The sequence below is a fragment of the Bombus bifarius genome, unplaced genomic scaffold, assembly GCF_011952205.1.
Source record: "Bombus bifarius isolate JDL3187 unplaced genomic scaffold, Bbif_JDL3187 scf7180000008239, whole genome shotgun sequence".
Taxonomy (NCBI): domain Eukaryota; kingdom Metazoa; phylum Arthropoda; class Insecta; order Hymenoptera; family Apidae; genus Bombus; species Bombus bifarius.
Genome location: NW_022884533.1, coordinates 784537 through 803647, shown reverse-complemented (window position 1 = coordinate 803647; position 19111 = coordinate 784537). Strand labels below are relative to the sequence as shown.

Sequence of the window (19111 nt, the reverse complement as noted above, 5' to 3'; positions counted from 1 at the left end):
AGATATATACTCGTACATATATATAAATATCTATATATATATATAATATTCGTGTATATATACATATACGTAGAGTCGAGCGGGTTTCGCGTAGAATTCCTTTCACGATGGCTCGCAGTATGCGAAAAGCTGGCGCGATCTCCCGCGCGCAGTATGCCAACTAACATATCACTCGTAATAAAGATACATACTTACAACACGGACCAAGTGTGTAACTGGTTGCGCGGACGGTTACATAAGAGAAGCAGCCGCGATCTGGAGCCGTCCGTGCATAAAGAATGCTCATTAATACGCGTTACGTTGTTGTCCGCCGATCATCGTTGTATTTTATTACGCTCGTGCCCCGGCCACGGCCGGCTTAATTTCACCGTCGGAAAATTACGAGCGAAAATCTTAGCCTCGCGTGAAATATTAACGGCGCAAGATCAAGGACGGGAATACCGGTGATTACGTTTAATAGCGTTTATCGGAATTGCAAGTGCTTTTTAACTTTTCCCCCGGCGATTATCGCTCGCAACTTGTCGGATGAGGTCGAACGGTGACAAAGCTCGCTGTCACGCGGTGGCAACCGGCTTTCACGCGAGCTCGCATCGTTTTAATTAAACATCGGTAGGCGAGGGCGAGTGCCGTTGCTCGTTATTTTAGAACTCGGCGATTCTTTTTCGATTGGCTTGGAACGCGACACCAACGAGACTTTTGTCCGTCCGATCGGTGAATTCCCTGCGAGATATTTCCCGTTTCTTTGACCGATTATTTATGGAACGTCACTCGTTAATTTATGTTTACTCGTCTGCTTACCGGCCGCGGCACACTCGACCGCTGTCTTTTTTCGGATTATTTTTCCACCATATTTCATATGGCACTGCGCGCCCTACAACGGGGCGCGTTTGCATTCGGCGCGACAGAAAGTTATAAATGATCGAAAGACAACTTAACTCGAACGTAAGCGCGAGTATTCATCGGCGAGGCTGCTTTGACGTAGACATATCTACGGCGAAGTGAAGCCCGTCCACGGACGGACCGTTCGGTGTCGTGCCACTCGAGAGAAAACAAAGCTATTAGTCGTAAGAACCGTAGATATATATCTTATTGTCTCCAGCCGCTAGGCGGAATTACAGCCTACCCTTTAACTTACCCGTACCCTATGGGAATTCATTCGAAGAAGCGTTATTAACCGAACGGAGAAGTCTCGCGGCTTGTGCCACTCGTACGGGGACATCGTTCGCTAAACAACCACGAACCCTATACACGAGAAACTCGCCGGTTAAACAATCTTCCTCTCCTTCTGTGATTCCGATCGCATCCTTCGGCGTTAAAACTGTTACTACGTTGAATTTGTTCGAGTTGAAAAACGAGGAAAAAATTGGATGGTCTGTTGTCAAAGGAAAAAAACAAAAAAAAAAAAAAAGAAAAGAAGACGAAAGAAACGCCGCGCTGGTCGCGATAAAATTCGACGCACAAGGACCCGAATCTCGGCCGATAAAAATAGAGGAGCGGGATGCAAACGATCGAGCTAATGCACCTCCATTTACTAAATATCTCTATCCCGTCAGACTATCGCGATGCGGACCGACAGAAAAAAGGTAAAAAGGAAGAAACATAGGACAGCACGGGGGGAATTATTAATAGATATATATCTTATTGTCCCCGATGGATATACAGAATTCCGTGAGTTTCCAATGCACCTTCGTTCCTAGTCTCGTCGTTCTCCTCTTGCTCGTACGTTCGTCGTCGTCGTCGTTACCGTCGTGGTCTATGGGGGCCCCCACGAAGATACGTTATTAATCGGCCGATGTCAGTGGTTCGACCCCTCATAGAGAACCCATAGGACCCCGTTCGGTAAAAGGGACAACGAGGTAGAGGTAGAGAAGAGAGAACCGTGAGCGTCTTGGTATCGGCTCGAAGCCGAACAAAGAGAGGCGATAGAGAGACTCGCACGGAGTACCGGCCTGAGAAAAGACAGAAGCGTGCGAGGAAGAAAAAGGGAGAGCGAGAGTAGCCAGAAACGAAGAAAGAAAGAAGGGAGAGACAGAGACGGCGATAACGATGACGACGACGACGACGATGACGACAACGACGAGGAGAAGGACAAACGTCGAAGAAGTAGAAGAAGACGAAAAGAAGAAGGTGAATAAGGAGGAGAAGGAAGAAAAGAAGAAGAAGAAGAAGAAGAAGAAGAAGATGAGAGGAGAGGAGGCGTGGGGCAGGGCAGGGTGAAGGGGGCAACAGAAGAATGGGACTCACTTCGTGCATGACCCAAAGAAACCCCCGCTGAGCGACTCGATCCGATCCGCTGATCCCCGACCGCGCTGACGCAGATACCATCTTTCCTTGCACTCCGAATGCTCTCCGGGCGTTTCTTACCGCCCATATACCTCATCCCTCTCTCCTCTCGGCCGCGACCAGCAAAGAAGAGGGAATATTCTATCCGAGACAGCTATATGACCGCACTGATTTGTCTGCTTATTGTTGCCGTTCCCGTATCCTTGTTTTCCGATCGTGACGATGACGCGACCATCCACGGATATTGTTTCTACGAACGTCGCGAGATTCCACTTCCTTGCATCGATCCCCTTAACGAGCCAATAGACAGAGGTCGGGACGAGTCGAGAAATACCTAAGCAACCGGCTTGCCGACACTCTCGCGATCCGAGCAAAACTCGATCCATGAAAACTCGAAACTTTAACCGATGCCTTCGACCGCTCGTCTGATCTTCTCGTCGACGATCGTGCTAAAACGAAATGTTTCGCAAAGCGATCGAGAAATTTGGAATTTTCTTCGACTTCGAAGTTTCTTATCGATCGTTCGCCGAGTTCGATACCAACGAATTTCGTGGGTAATCTCTTGCTCTTCGGGATTATCGAAACGCTACCGGGTTTAACGCTGTACACGATAACCTATCTAAGAGATCGTGCGAACTATGCCTTAGGACAGGCTTCGGCCGTTTAGCCTAAAGCTGTGGATAGGTAGAAACGTAATTAGCGACACCGCTGCGGCTTGCTGGAGTCTCGTGCTGTCTCGAAGGTAGCCGCTATTCCAAGGGATTTTGCATAAATATAGCGTTTTCGTGTTCCTGCGTACTCGCGTCGAACACAGCCACCATTAGAAACGGTAGATGGAGGAATATCGGTATTTTCGATCTGTGCCAATAAGCGACGCGAGACTTCGATGTCGTCGCACCTTTGAATTTTAATGACAAACGGACACACAGCCTCGCCGGTCGTAACGATTAATTGTATTCGTGTTCGAGCTACTTAAAGGAGGCAGCTACAAGATCCGGCACTGGAAAATAATTAAAAAGTCAAATTTATTCATACGCGTGTCACGCTGAAATCGGCCGTTTAACTGTTGCGAGAGCCAGCGACCGACTATTGTTTCGTCATCTCGAGATACGTACGTTCTGGCACGCCTAAACATTTTAGGCCAATAATCGATGGCACGCACTTTGTCAATGACGGCCGAACTCCGACTAATTACCAGGAAGATCGATGCGTTCCAGCCAGGGATTACATAAGCTTGAAAGATCATCTACGTGCTTCCATATTTAGTATTCTTCGACGTGGCGAGATCGCGTCAGTTATGAAGAAATCGATCGCGAACAGAATAAGAAAATAGATGTATACGTCGTCGTTTCTTCGTCGAGTTTCGTCTTTCGTGGTTCTTTGATTTCGTTCGTAAAATTCCAATACAAAACGAAAAAGGGATAACAAAAAAAAAAAAAGAAAAGAAGGTCTAACGTCTCGGTAGCGATTTTCTATGCTACGCGCAACGCGATCCGATTACGTTCAAAGTTTCTAGCGTGGAATATAAAGTTTCGTACGGTTACTCGAATAAATCTTTCCACCACGGCCGCAAGAGCGACCACCGTTCGTTCCTCGATCGAAAAGATGTTGCCATCGCTAGCGCGATGCTTTTCCAATAGTACCATCGTTGTTCCTTCGAGCATCGAGTCGTTTCGATACACTGGCTTCTGGTAGTCACATAAACCTTGGCCGCTGACGTGACTGAGAATTTAATGAAATGAGACATGCACAAGTTGGATCGAAAAACTAACTTTCTCACGATTCTTCGCATGCATACCGTGACTCCGCCGCAACAACGGCCCGTAGATTTATATTGATTGCACATAATTATATCCTGGCGACTGACAAAACTTCCAGACAGTCTTTCTCTCTCTCTCTCTCTCTCTCTCTCTCTTTCACTTTTATCTTTGTACTTTTTTCGATTTATCGTTAACACGCGAGGAATCGCATCCAAGACACTATTAATTAGAAACTCTTAATTGTTTGGCGCTCGGTACCGACGACGCGTAACTTCTTTTCAATATCGTTCCGTAATTAATTAACCGACCGATGATCGAATAAAAATAATGCTCGACAAGACGGAGCTGCGAACGACTTTTAACCCGAAATCATACGCTTCTCTATTGCTTACCAGACACAGCGTGTAATTACGAGCAATTCTTAGGATCGAACAAAAATTTTTAATTACAGGTTCGCGTGACGGTTCTAGACAAGAATGACGTGGCACCGACCTGGGGAACCGGCACCTGGAAATTCAAAATCTCCGAGGAGGCGCCGCCTAACACCGTTGTCACGGTCCTGAAAGCGTACGATCCGGATACGATCGGAACCTTGACTTACACCCTGGTACCGAATCATCGGCCCGATCCAGGTCCTGGCACCGCTCTTGGTTTCTACCCGGCCAGCCAACGCGAGCTCCAAGACGAAAGCCAATGTCAGTTCAGACTTCATCCGACCACGGGACAACTGACACTCGCCGAGGCTCTCGACAGAGAGACCAGAGAAAAGTATGTCCTGAAAGTTCGAGCCGATGATGGATTGCAACACACAGACATCGCGTTAACCATTCAGGTACGTTTCGTTTCCATATATCATCCCCTTGACTCGACATAATTTTTTATCCAGCGATCGTGCTTCTAATTAGAAACCTTTGCCGGATTTTTTGATGCAATTACTCATGGGGCTCGGTTAAATCGAAGCGTCGCGTCGTGTCCTTCCAACGATTAACGATTTGGTCCGATACGAAAACTTACGAAAAGTTAGTCGGAAATGAAACGAGGACGATGAGCGTTCGTTTGAAAGAACAAAAAGAAAAAAAAGGACGAAGCAAAGACAGGAGATAAAGAAAAAGGACGAGGTAAGAAGAGAAGGAGCGCGCACGAGGAAGGGATCCGGTCGCGTATCGATGGAGTCCTCCATCGAGTCCCGTTGCACACTGATTATTATCCTGCAATTATACGGGGATGCTACTGTTACCTTGATCATTGTGCGACCCACTGTCCCGTTATTCAACCACTATTCATCATTACGGGATCAATCGGCGTGATTCGCGATATATTGATGCTGAGAAAGAGACGCGCCTATTGCTCGAAATGACATTATCGTACAGGATTGGATGGGACACCGCGTACGGCAAGAAGAGACGAAAACGAGACGAGAATACGGAAGATTCGGTGAAACCGATGAAAATTTCCAAGTTTCTCGCGACCTATCGGTCGACGGTAGCAACCAGTTTGATACTCGGGGTGGATCGATCGAGAAGAGAAAGCGGATTACGCGCTGGTACTCAAGGGCGAAGTCACGATTTCTCGAGGCCCGTGGAATCGCTCGGTTTCCGTGCGTTTCGTCTTGTAATTCATTACGGTGGCCAAGCAAAACGATTGGCGGCGATAAAAAAGGCGAAGAAGGGCGACCGGGATGTTTAACGAAGATGGAAAGAAGATGGTGGTAGTAGCGGGAAGGAGTTGGCCACAGGCCAGCCAAGGATCCCTCGGAGACAATCGCAAAAATTATCCTTATGACGTGCAATGGCTGGAATTCTTTTAAGGTTCTCGCTGCCCGCCGTCCGCTATTCTATCCGGGTCTCTTAAAGGCAAAAGGAATGCCAGTCCCGATCATAGCTCGGCTCTTTGGGGCTCCATGAAAGAGGCCCGCTGCCGACAGTTGCGGAATCTGCCTCTTCTGGCCCCTTATATCCTCTCTCCTCTTCTCCTCGCTCGACCTCGCACAAGAGTTTCTCTCCTTCGACCTCCTCCCTTCGCCCCGTCTTCTTCCATCTTCCCTCCTTCTCTCTCTTCCCTCCCGTCTCCTTCACCGTCGCTTCTTCCCTTTCGCCCTCGTCTTCCCTCCTCTTCCCTCTTCTTCCCTCTTCTTCCCTCCGTATCCATCTTTCCTTCCTCGTCCTCCTTCCATCGTTGGTCACCGCGGTCTCTACTCTGCTCTCGGTTCTCCCCTCGTCATCCAACGTGTCTCGGGGTAACCGTCACTTTTTGCAAACGTCTCCGAACCCTCCTTAATCAAACCGTGCCCACCTCCGCTTGATTCCTTTATACCGCCACCGCGTGTCGATCCTTCTCGACGCTGGAAACCTATTCACCGGGCTCGCACCCTGACTTCCGACCGGGATCGAGATCATCCTCTCGAGCCGTCCTATTCGAACAGAATTATTCGCGGCGAGAACGAGACGCGACTTCCACTACGGAGGGCTGGTCGCGCGAAAAATTCCAACCATCCTGCGATTCTCCTCGTTCTACCTTCGAACATCGAACTCGTTTCGCGGACCAGCAAGATACGATTGCAAGTTGCGTACAGTTCGGTCGTTGCAGATCGAGCACACTTGCGTTACGCGCCGAACGCCTGTCCGATTCTAAAACGAAACCATCCGCCGATATATTGTAAGCTAACGTTCGCCGTTTGATCGCGCTACGCTATCGACGAATCGAGCCTCCGTAGAATCTCCCTCTGGAAAAACATTCTTGAAATTCCTCGCGGAGCCCGTTCCACGATTCATCGCCACTGTAAAAACAACAGGAAACTTTCTTCGAAGCGCAAACCGGCGGCGGTTCGAAGGTGAACCGAGCTCCGCGAGCACGACCGCTTGTCTCGAGCTTTGATTGAAATATGTTTATTCAGGAACGACGTCGAGTACAATCGAAAGAGAACAGGAAGCGTTAGCTCCGATTCTGAATTGTTTATCCTGACCCGTTACCTTTCTTCTTCTCTCGATCGGACAGCCGGCAGCCCTTCCAACAGCATGAATCCAGTATGATCAAGAATAACATCGATTATTCTTTCCTACCTTTACGCGCACCTACTTCAACTATCTACTAAAAATATATGGAACGAGTGTCTCTCATCGGAAGCCTAAAAAAATCGATCTTCCTATCCTGTTCCGATGTAACTCGACGTTAACACCGCGGAACAGGTACCCGAGGACTTTGTGAAACGAGCCAACGAAACCAGAGTGTCTTTCGATTTTACAGGTGACCGACACCAACGACAATGCGCCGACGTTCCAGAGCACCGCGTATTCGTTCGACGTGCCGGAGAACGTGCCAAGGGGCAGCCGAATAGGTCAGGTCGTCGCCACTGACGCAGACGCCAACGGGCCCAACAGTCAACTCAGCTACACTCTGATTTCCGACTGGGCCAACGACGTTTTTTCTTTGAATCCTAGCACCGGCGTGTTCACGTTGACGGCCAGCCTTGACTACGAACAGGTTCGTACGATCGTCGATCCCTGGAAATCGATCTTTAGAAAGCGTGTAAAACGATTTGGAAACACGGTTCACACGCGATACGTCGCTTTCGTCTTCCAACTTAAAACATCGGATGCGCTTGCTGTTGGGAAATCGACGTTTCATCGGTGTTTGCCAGAGCCGGAACAGACGACACCGATGATGCGTTTCGTTTAAATTCTAAACGCGAGTTACGCATCGTTCCCGATCCACGACGTACTCTTTTCCATTCAGAATTCCGCGGATTTTCCTAACACGTCACCGATCGACGCGTCCACGCGAGAGATCCACATACCGTGAAACGCATAGCAGCCCGGGGCAACGATTATAACCATGAACACGCCTCTACGTTTAACCTCGAACGCGCCTATTATATTAGCTTTCGGCTGGAAGGCTACGCTAGAATTTAGGGTTTAGCGTTAGCAGTCGGACAGATCGATCAACGGACGTTTTCAACTGTCCGATGGTTACGCTTCGGAGACAAGCCATACTTATTTCGAGACGCGCGCATAAATTTCATTTTGTCCAACGTCGTCACCCACAATTTTCGTTTTCAACCGTTGAAAGCGTACGCTGTGATCTGTAAATCGCCGTCGTTTCTTTCTTCCCTTTGTAACGTTTTCTTCCCAAAAGTCACATCCTTTCGCAGAGCGAAACGAGAGTTCGAAGGACAAGAATTAACGAAATTGCGCGTAATCGCTAAACGACAAACGCGTACGACACTTTACCTTGCACGTACAGAGCGCGGCTGAATAACGTGTACAGAAAATGCAGTTTGAAAATTTATCGGTTAATTCCGGACTGGGAAGTACTAAATAATCGACAGAAGATAAGTAGAAAACGTGGAATACGATTTTCCGCTCCAGGCTTCATTTTCAAGAGAATAGATATAGATATATAGTACACGCGTATGATAAATATTCAAAATTCTTTTTCTCGGAAACAAAGCGTCTCGAGATACAATTTTCGATTAATCTTCGCACGTGGAACAACCCGCTGTCGATTATTCAGTCCTGTCCAGTCCGGAATTAACCACGTTCGAGTATGCTTGATAAATTATCAAGCTTGATTCTCTCGAAAACTAAACTTTCGATGAACAAATTTCGTTCCATGTTCTGCTCTTACGTTTCCATAATGAATCACCCGCTTGTACGTGTTATTCGACCGCGCTCTGTATATGAAATGGTCTAATATAGAGTTTCGATGAGAAGCGGACAGAAGAGCGCAAACGGTGCATAGAAGAAGAGGGTAGTTTATAGAACCTTTCATCATCGTAATTCGTTTCCAGATATATTGGGCGGGATCGTTGGAGCGCTTGCGAAAGCGCTTTACAACAGAGCCGGCAAGATCGGAGCGCATCGGAAACGAAGAAACAGCACGTTGCTTCCACGAAACTCGTATTAGTCTTTGCAAAATTGTTAGGCGCCTCTCCGTAAGAGAAGCCGATGCAAGCGAAGAGCATGTCTAATGCGAACAAAAAGTTCCCCCCTCTCTTTTAAAACATCGTTGGAAACAACTGTTCTTCGAAACGACCGACTACTTTTTACTTTCCTTTTTCGACGATTAAGTCGTTCGCGTTAAACGACCATTTTCGACTATACACTGTTCGGCAGTCGTTGGCCGTGTCACTTTCATCTTTATATCCGTTGCTGGCCGTTCGTATGTTTTTATTATCGTCGCGAATATATTTCCCACGAGGAGCGAAAGACGCGTTCGTCGACTAGTTAAGAAAACAACAAGTTTGATCGTTCGACAGGTGCAGCACTACATTTTGGTGGTCCAAGCGACAGACGGCGGCATCCCGGCGCTTTCCTCGACGGTGACGGTCTACTGCAACGTCGTCGACTTGAACGACAACGCGCCGATCTTCGAGGCGGGCCCGCACGCCGCGGATATCGTCGAGAATACGACGATCGGCACACCGATCCTATCCGTGGCCGCCCAGGACCTGGACTCCGGAGATAACGGCAGGGTAATTTACGCTGTCGCCGGCGGTGACGAGAACGGTGACTTCGGAGTGGCACCGAACGGCACCCTTTTCACTCGGAAGTTACTCGACAGAGAACAAAAGCCACTTTACAATTTGATCCTCAGCGCCACCGATAGCCCTTTGCCACCTGCTCTGCCTTTGTCTTCCACCGTACAGGTTTGTCCGCATCTTCTGTAACGAACTATAATTCCAGTCTCGCGCTATCGATCACGATTCACCATCCAACCCAGCTATCGTATTTCTAACGATAATTCGCCTAGTTTCTACCTTTAGCCTGGAAGAATTGTTTCGACCGCAAACTATAGCTGATATAATTTTGGCGAAAAATACCGTTAGAACGAAAGGAATTTTGTCGGTGAATAATACGGCGAAGAATGTTTCGATAGAGACTTAATCGTGAACGTTATTCGATCGATAGGTGACCGTGGTGTTGCTGGACGTAAACGACATGTCGCCGGAGTTCATATCGCCGACGAAGATTTCGATAATAGAGAACGCGCCGAGCAACACGGTAGTGATGGCCATTAAGGCGGTGGACAGGGACGAAGGACGGAACGGATACGTGGAGTACTCCCTCGAGGACACGACGCTTCCCTTCACCGTTGGTCCCGTAGATGGACTATTGCGCGTATCTGGCTCGTTGGATCGCGAATTAAGGTCAAACTACACCTTGGAAGTAACCGCGAAAGACCGCGGTGAACCACCGAGATCGTCCTCGACCGCAGTCACTGTCACGGTCCTCGACGAGAACGACAATTCGCCGGTGTTCGATCCGAGACAGTACTCAGCCACTGTTGCCGAGAACGCCAGTATCGGGGCTAGCGTGCTGCAGGTTAGCATTTTTCGTATTTCCTTTTCCCTCGTAAATATATCTGCGAATGCGGTTTCACCGTGCGAAGAGTCACCATAAAATCGAGATTACACGAGCAGTTACGTCACGCTAATTAAAGTCGCAACGAGTATGTTCTTGGGCGAGAGGCGTTGCAACTGAAGCGTGAAGCAAAGTCCCGAAGAACGCTTAACCAGCGTTGAAAGGCGTCGATACTTTTATTTCGTTCCGATCGATGCGAGCCGGTTAATTTCAATTTTAGGTTTCGGCGATGGATCGCGACGAGGGTGCGAATGGAAGGGTGAGATACGGTATCGCGATGGGAGACGATAACAGAGATTTCACCATTTCCGAGGACGGCGGTGTCATCAGAGTGGCGAAGAATCTCAACTTCGAACGGAAATCCAGGTACTATCTGACGATAAGGGGTGAGGATTGTGCCTCGGAAGTAGGCGAAACACCACGGGGCGATACCGCTCAGGTCACCATCACTGTCATCGATATAAATGACAATGCACCGGTTTTCTTGGATTCGCCCTATTTGGCACACGTTATGGAGAATATGGTACCACCTGGGGGCGGATTCGTGATACAGGTAATTCGACGAAACGGTTCGTAATCGCTTGGCAGCGATCGAAACCGTTTCCGAACGTTTCAACGTGGAAAATGAAAAAATCGTTCGATCTGTCGGTCTCAGGTCAAAGCTTACGACGCGGATACTCCACCTTACAACGACCAAGTGAGATACTTTTTGAAGGAAGGCGACACGGACTTGTTTCGAATAAACGCGAGTACCGGCGACATTTTTCTGCTTCGACCCCTCGACAGAGAACTGGTGGCGGAGTACACTCTGACGTTAGTGGCCATGGATACCGGTAAGTTGGTTGAATAATTCTCACGACTGAGATCTTTCCTTAAACGTAGCGTCAAAGGCTAATTTATAATTGCATAAACAAAGTAAAAGAAAGAGGAGGAGGGGAAAGGACAACGGGAGGGCAAACACGCGTGCAAGGGAATAAAGGATAAAGAAATCGCGGGTAAGAAGGTATTCCCAGTAGATTCTTTGCAGGCTTACCTTAGGGGAACAGCTAAATAGGTATATACCTGGTAGGATGTGCACAAAGAGACGGCATTGAAAGGGTAGTCAGTATTCTTCGGAGAGAATATTTTTCCGGCCACCTTAGTAACCGGTCTTAGGTTCTATGTAAACTGGTTGCGAATTAGCACGAACAAAGGACTTAATTATATTGGGTTTGGCACTTCTAAAAAAGCCGCGGTGAATCGAAGAAGAAGAAATAAATAAAGAAAAAAGAAAGGAAAAAAAAAGGAAAAAGAAGAAAAGACGAAAAGGAGAAGTCGATTTTAACGTTGAAAAGACCTGCTTCTCAAGCGGTTCAACTCCCGTAATAAGAAGTACACAGGCAACTATAAATTCGTCCGGCTGCTTTGACAAATGTGCGAAGCCGTGTACAAATTGTTGCCGTCCCATTCCGTCGACGCAACGAACGAAATGTCATCAAATGTCAAAGACAATATACGTATACGACGATACGCGTGGCGATTCGCCAGACCGATCGTTGCATGAATTTATTTTTCCATCTATAAATTCTCTCAACTCGAACCGTCGTGTCGAGATTGCACAAACTGTCGTGTCGCGCGCCTCCTAAGACGAGAAAATGTCACCCCCTCCCCCTTGTCCCTTGCTGCTCGTTCGACGAATAGACAAAACAATAGACGATATACGGCATGGTTTTAAGTAATGAGCGGTAATATACAAATTGGATATAAATTTGTGGGTTGTTCGATGAGATTCTTTAAGCGGTGGGCAGTTCCTCGGCGAAATCTTTTTTATCGTTCGTTCCTCTGACGAAGCCAGTAGTCCCATTCGAGGGTGCCCCTCGCCCGCCCCCTTCGACCAGCCATCGGGGGCCGATGGCCCAATCGGTCCCCGCCGAGGTAGACAAGCCTGCAGAGTTATGACGCGCGATTATGATAATCGCTCTCAAATGCCTTCCTCTGCCTCCACGCTGCACTCTCCTTCTCCCCACCCTCTCTTCGTTTTCCCTTCTCTCACTCTCACTCTCTCTCTCTCTTTCTCGCTCTCGCTCTCTTCTCTCCATCTCCGCCTCCACCTCCACCTTCACCGCCACCACCTCCTCCTACTCTTAATGCTCCCCTTCACCCCACCCGCTTTCGTTTGTTGGATCTTTTGGACCGTCTCTTCGCAGCCAAACGCGCATCTCTCGAGATCCTGCTCGAGCACGCGCATTATACTCCTATTTTATTCGTACGTCATGGCTGTCGCGTGTATCCGCCACCTATAGCGCTTATGCCAACCGTGTCCGTTCGGAAACGGGTGACCCTAGCACGGTTGACCACGATGCCAGGTATCCACCTTACACCGCGTTACGTTTCGTGTCATCCGGATGAAAAAGGGGCACTCGAGGCGAGACCATCGACGAGGAGTTGCAAGGAAGTAACGCGAAAGGGGAACGAATGATACTAATGGCTCGTAACAGGCGAATCGAAGATAGCGACGAGGACGACGGACAAGAAGATCTTTCGGTTGGGATCTCGCGTTTTCTCGCCTCTTCTTATCCCAAACTATACTGCGTATACACGCGCCTAATAACACGGGACGAATGTGAAAAGAAAGAGACAGAGGGTGAACGAGAGGGGGCGGTCAAGGGGGGCTGTTGCTTCTTGTCCCCATCAATTAAGCAGACGAACAAGCGGCATACGCTCCTAGTGTAAGTCAGTATATTTCTGTCGGATTGCCCACCAGGCGAACACCGCCTATGGTGGACCACACCATTGTGCTTTGCAATTGTTGTGCCCGTAACCCTCCCCGTGAGAGGTCCACGTGATTGAACGATATACGCTTATAGAGGCGCGTGGCCCAGGGCCACGCCGACGCGTACAATGTACCTGCTGCAATCAGAGAAATCGGGTCCCCCGGAGAATAATGGCCTGTTTTAGGCGGCGCAATTAACTCGCCGGTACCCCGGCCGTTCGATACTTTGTGAAATCACAATTTGTCTTACTCAACGTTTGACGATCGAATCGTTCGAACACCTCCCGTTAATATCGGCTATCTCGTGCGAAACCTTTCCGTCTGAAGGAAAAAGAAAAGAAGAATATTCGCGAATAATCGCAAGGATAAATCGGAAAAACGATTGGAAGAGAAAGAAATGGCGGATGAGGAAAGTTTGAAAAAGGGAAACGACACGTTTTCGCGTTTGAGGTCGCGTTGTTTATACTCGTTGGCTCGACCAAATCTATTCGCGTAATCATAGAACGATCAATCTACGATTACCGAACCTGTTTTACAGGTTCTCCGCCTTTGACTGGATCGGGCATCGTTAGAATCGTCGTGCTCGATGTCAACGATCACATTCCGGAATTCACCAGGCAGGAATACAGGGCAACGGTTACCGAAAACCTGGCTTCCGGAACGTGGGTCACCAAACCTCACGCTACGGACAAAGACGAGGGCCTCAACGCCAAAATCAGGTACATTCGCAATGCGTGCGATTTGCAAAAAGAAAACAGAAAAAAAAGAAAAAATAATCACGATCTTTCTAAACTCGCCGTAAATATCGAATCTTTCCTATCATCAGGTACAGTTTGCTGGGAGAAAATTCGGAACGTTTCACCGTGGAACCCGAAACTGGAGAAGTGTTAACGGTGGTACCACTCGATCGAGAACAAACCTCGGTCTACCATTTGACTTTGGTCGCTCAAGATTCGAGTCCCACGGAACCTCAGGCCTCCGCCGTCAATCTGACGATCTTCGTGAAGGACGTGAACGACAATGCCCCTAGATTTTCTAGTCCAAGATACACGGCCTACGTGCCGGGTGCAACCAAACCAGGTAAAGGATTTATCATCGGCAAATGAACGTAAAGGAAAAGTAAAAATGAGAAACGCGACAAGTTTGTAACTGGCTAACCCGTCATTCGAGAACTTGAACGCGAGCCTGAACGCGTTAAGTAACACCTGAATAACAGAGGCTCGCGAAGCTAGCGTAGCTGGTACGCAACATCGCTAAATACACCTAATTTCCTTTAAAGGGGATTTCGTGTTCGGCGCGAAAGCGGTGGACGACGACGACGGAGAGAATTCCCGGATCGTGTATCGTCTCCAGGGAATCGATGCGGAGAAGTTCGTGATCGATCCGAACAGCGGAGTGATAAGGACGACACAGGAATTGGCCAATGACGAAACCACCTACCAATTGCAAATCCAGGCGTCCGATTGCGGCGTCAAACCGCAAACGGTCACCGCCGACTTGGTGATACACCTGTGGGAGAGGCAACTGTTTCCCAGCTTTCGATCCACCATTAGCACCAGGTTCACGCTACCGGAAGACGTTCCAGAGGGTCGTGTGATTACGAAATTGAGCGCGACCACGCCGAAAGTTGGAACCGCCAGCAATCTGGTCTATGGAATGGCTGGCGGGAACGTCGGCGACGCGCTCAAGATCGATCCTCACACCGGAGAGGTTTGTATTCGCTGTGCAATTCGATTCGTATCTTTTCCCATTATTCGTATCGCGCTCCGTACACCGTGAAATTCGCGTCATCGTTATCGACATTTCTCACAATATTTTGTTCGATAAAACAGATTTCCATATGACAGATGGTGCAGAGTTATAGATCGAGATATTTTCCGATCTTTATAGCTCTGCGCGAAATGGAAACGAATTATCGTTCTCGACGATTACGCTCGATGAAAGGTAAAACGATGGGTCGTTTCGTTTAGGTGTTAGTCGCGTCTGGATTCGATTACGAAACCGCGCCGTTCTACGAAGCCTGGGTAGAGGTTCGTGATTCGGACACTCCGGCTCTCAGGAGCGTTGTGCAACTGCTCGTGAATGTTACGGACGCCAATGATAATGCACCGATAATGGAGGCAGCCATTTACAACGCTACGGTTCCCGAGGACGAGTACCCGCCTCTCTTCGTCAACAAAGTCTCGGCGAACGATCGTGATTCCGGCGAGAACGGGCAAGTGTCCTATTATCTGGTCAACGATTTCACCGAGACTTTCGTCATCGATTCCGATACAGGAGAGATTAGCACGAACGCGAAACTGGACCGCGAGGAGGTGAGTATTTGAAAATATCGAGCAGACTTACAGCCAATTTGCCAAAAAAAGGGAAAAGGAAAGAGCATCGTTTCGTTTTAGATCGCTTCTTACGAGTTGATCGTAGAAGCACGGGATCAAGGACAGCCGTCGCTTACAGGCACCGCGACTGTGTTGCTCACAGTGTTGGACAAAAACGACAATCCCCCGCAATTCACCCGACTATTCAGCGTGAACGTTACGGAGAACGCGGAGATCGGCACGTTCGTCATAAGAATCACGAGCAGCGACCTGGACATCGGTCAAAACGCAAACGTCACCTACAGGTTCACGGAGAATCCCGGCGAGAAGTTCGCCATGGACGCTCTTAGCGGTAACGTTACCGTGGATGGACACTTAGACAGAGAAGAACAGGACGAATATCTGTTAAAGGTTCGCGCCGATCAACGAACGTAGGAAACGAACCTTCGTCCATCGCACAATTTCCATTAATCGATCGTTCGTATTGTTACAGTTGGTGGCAGCGGACGGTGCTTGGCAAGCAGCAACCGCCCTTACCATTACCATCCAAGATCAGAACGACAACCCTCCGGAATTCGACGAAGAATCTTATCACTTTCATTTCCCCGAGCTTCAACCGCCTGTTGCGCACGTTGGCCAAGTCACCGCGATCGATCGCGATAAACAAGGTCCGAACTCCGTGATATCCTACAGCCTGTTGCAACCGTCCGACCTTTTCACCGTTGATCCAGCCACCGGTGACGTTTTCAGCAAGAAGACTCTCAAGTACAAACACACTCATCGGCCGTCTTCGCCGGAAAACCTATACTCGTTGACGGTCGTAGCTACCGACAACGGGAAACCTCCGCTGTCGTCGAAGACGGTGGTTTACGTGAACGTAGTGGACGCGAACAACAACGCGCCGAGATTCGACCAGAGATCTTATCTCTATCCTGTGCCGGAGAATTACGGAGTCGGCAAGAGGGTGGTGCAATTGACGGCGAAAGACGATGCCGACTTCGGCGTGAACGCAGAAATCAGTTACTTCATGACGAACGTTAACGGGACGGAATACTTTTCAATCGACGAGAAATCCGGATGGGTGTACGTTCGAAATACGTTGTCCAACGTGCCAGTGAGAACCACCTTCCTGTTGAAGGTTCAAGCGATCGACAAAGGCGTGCCACCGCAGAAGGACGAGGTCTCGTTGACCTTGGTTATATCCGGGGAGAACAAACACGCTCCCACGTTCGCCGCTGTTAGCCATCAGGTGAGAGTTCCGGAAAACGAACCTGTCAACACCACCATCCTAACGGTCAGTGCCACCGACGGCGATGACGGGCCGAACGGAATGATCAGATACAAAATATCGGCTGGAAACGAAAAGAACGAGTTCTTCGTGCACTCGATCACCGGCGCGGTAACCATACTCGAGCCTCTGGATTACGATCTGGTGCAAGAGTATAAATTGAACATCACCGCTACGGACCTGGGATTCGAACCGAAGCAAGCCGTTGCCATATTGACAGTGAACGTCTCCGATATCAACGACAATCCACCGACGTTTAATCAGAGCATTTACGAAGCCTACTTGCCTGAAAATTCTCCGCCGGATAGTTTCGTTTATAAGGTATATTCTTAAATTTATCCCATGTTCTTTTCGCTTGAAATTATAATTCCTTGCTTTAGATCTCATTTACGATACTCTTTAATCGCAGGTGATCGCCCGAGACATCGACTCGCCCAAGTACGCCGTGATCCAGTACAAAATTCTCGGAGGAACTGGCAAGGATCACTTTCGTATTCGCGAGGATACCGGCGAGATCGCTTCTTTGATCAGTTTCGACTACGAGGAGGCCAACGAGTACACGTTGGACATAGTCGCCGCCAATCCGGATTCCAATCCGCAAATGGTCGGCTTCACCACGGTCCTCGTACACATCACAGGCGTGAACGAATACTATCCCAAGTTCATTCAACCGGTGTTCCATATGGACGTGTCGGAAAGCGCAGAAGTTGGCACGTCCGTGGGCCTGGTTCAGGCAACCGATCAGGACGCGGGCGAAGATGGAAGAGTCTACTACCTGTTCGTCGGCTCGTCCAACGACCGCGGCTTCTCGATCGGCTCCGAGACCGGGATAATTCGTGTCTCGCGAAGATTAGACCGTGAAACGCAGAACAGAGTGGTGTTAACCGTGATGACGAAGAACGGTGGTGGGATTCGTGGCAACGACACGGACGAGGCTCAGGTTATAGTCTCGATTCAAGATGGAAACGATCCTCCGGAGTTCCTGCAGAATACCTACGACGCTACCGTGTCAGAAGGTGCGGCGCACGGGACGCGAGTTTTGACCGTTAGAGCGGTCGACAAGGATATAAAGCCGCAGAACAATCAGTTCTCCTACTCGATCATCAGCGGAAATCTGGGTCAAGCGTTCAAGGTGGACCCGCAGACCGGAGATATAGAAACTGCCAAACAACTGGACCGAGAAACGATCCCGATTTACGACTTGACGATCGGTGCCATCGATACCGGGTCTCCGCCGCAAACCGGCACCGCGGCTATTCACATCGAACTTTTGGACATCAACGATAACGGGCCTACCTTCGATCCACCGGAGGTGGTGGGCTACGTGAACGAGAACGAACCAGCTGGAACGATCGTGATGACACTGAGCGCCACTGATCCTGACCTACCACCGAATGGGGCGCCTTTTACGTACAAATTGGTTGGTGGAAGACAGAGCGATATGGTTACCTTGGACAAGCATACCGGGGTATTGAAAACTACGAGAAGTTTGGACAGAGAAGCTATGCCTCAGTTGGATCTCGTGGTTAGTAGAGATCTTCTAACGAACAAATATATGTCGCTTTGAATTAATTCGATAAGACGTAATGATCGATCTTCGATTGATTTTCGCAGGTCGAAGTGGAAGATTCTGGAGTACCGAGAATGAGAAGCGAGCACACGATAACCGTGATCGTCACGGATCAAAACGATAGTCCATCGTCGCCGAGATCGGTTCACGTGATAGTACACTCTTTCAACGAGCAGATACCGTTGGGAAAGATCGCCGACGTACATCCTAACGACCCCGATGTTACCGGCAGCTATTCCTGTAAGATACTTCAAGGATCGAATCCGAAAATTCTTAGTATTCCTAGCGCTTGCGATCTTCACACGAAGAAAATAACACCAGGTTTGTGTAGGAAGAGTATCTATTTAAGGAAATTATTCGAATCGACGGATGAAAAATCTCGATCGAAATACATCTGCGACTTTCGTGTTTCGAAACAGGAGTCGGCTACTCTTTAAGCGTGTCTGGCAACGACGGTCGCCATCCTAACGTGGTATCCAAGGTCACAGTGGAATTCCTCGTTTTCACCAACAGCACGATCGAAAATAGCGTGACCCTGCAAGTAACGAAACTAAGCTCGAGAGATTTTTTAGGTCAGTATTATCGTGCTCTGCTGGACGTTCTGCAAGAAGAAGTCGATGTTGGAGACACCCTCAAGATCTTCAGTCTTGGAGAGACTGGATCTGACTTGAACATCCACGTAGCCGTAGAGTCGCCTGAAGGTATTTCACATTGCGTAACCGTATTTGACAGAGCGAGAACTATGAAAAGATTGCAAGATTCGAAAATTGACAAGTTTAAATGC

The 19111-nt window shown here is 48.7% G+C and overlaps 1 protein-coding gene across 1 annotated transcript in view; it reads left to right on the top strand.

Moving 5' to 3' along the window:
- LOC117211519 (cadherin-related tumor suppressor) overlaps positions 1-19111 on the top strand; it is a 66576-nt gene that overhangs the window by 42030 nt on the left and 5435 nt on the right. Inside the window, exons 2-16 of the mRNA XM_033455483.1 lie at positions 4495-4875; positions 7287-7523; positions 9298-9687; positions 9950-10363; positions 10623-10955; positions 11058-11235; positions 13693-13873; positions 13981-14234; positions 14434-14864; positions 15125-15469; positions 15551-15880; positions 15963-17078; positions 17167-18282; positions 18372-18648; positions 18747-19028. Of these exons, the coding sequence (XP_033311374.1) occupies positions 4495-4875; positions 7287-7523; positions 9298-9687; positions 9950-10363; positions 10623-10955; positions 11058-11235; positions 13693-13873; positions 13981-14234; positions 14434-14864; positions 15125-15469; positions 15551-15880; positions 15963-17078; positions 17167-18282; positions 18372-18648; positions 18747-19028 (6265 nt within the window). The remainder of the gene's footprint in view (positions 1-4494; positions 4876-7286; positions 7524-9297; positions 9688-9949; positions 10364-10622; positions 10956-11057; positions 11236-13692; positions 13874-13980; positions 14235-14433; positions 14865-15124; positions 15470-15550; positions 15881-15962; positions 17079-17166; positions 18283-18371; positions 18649-18746; positions 19029-19111) is intronic.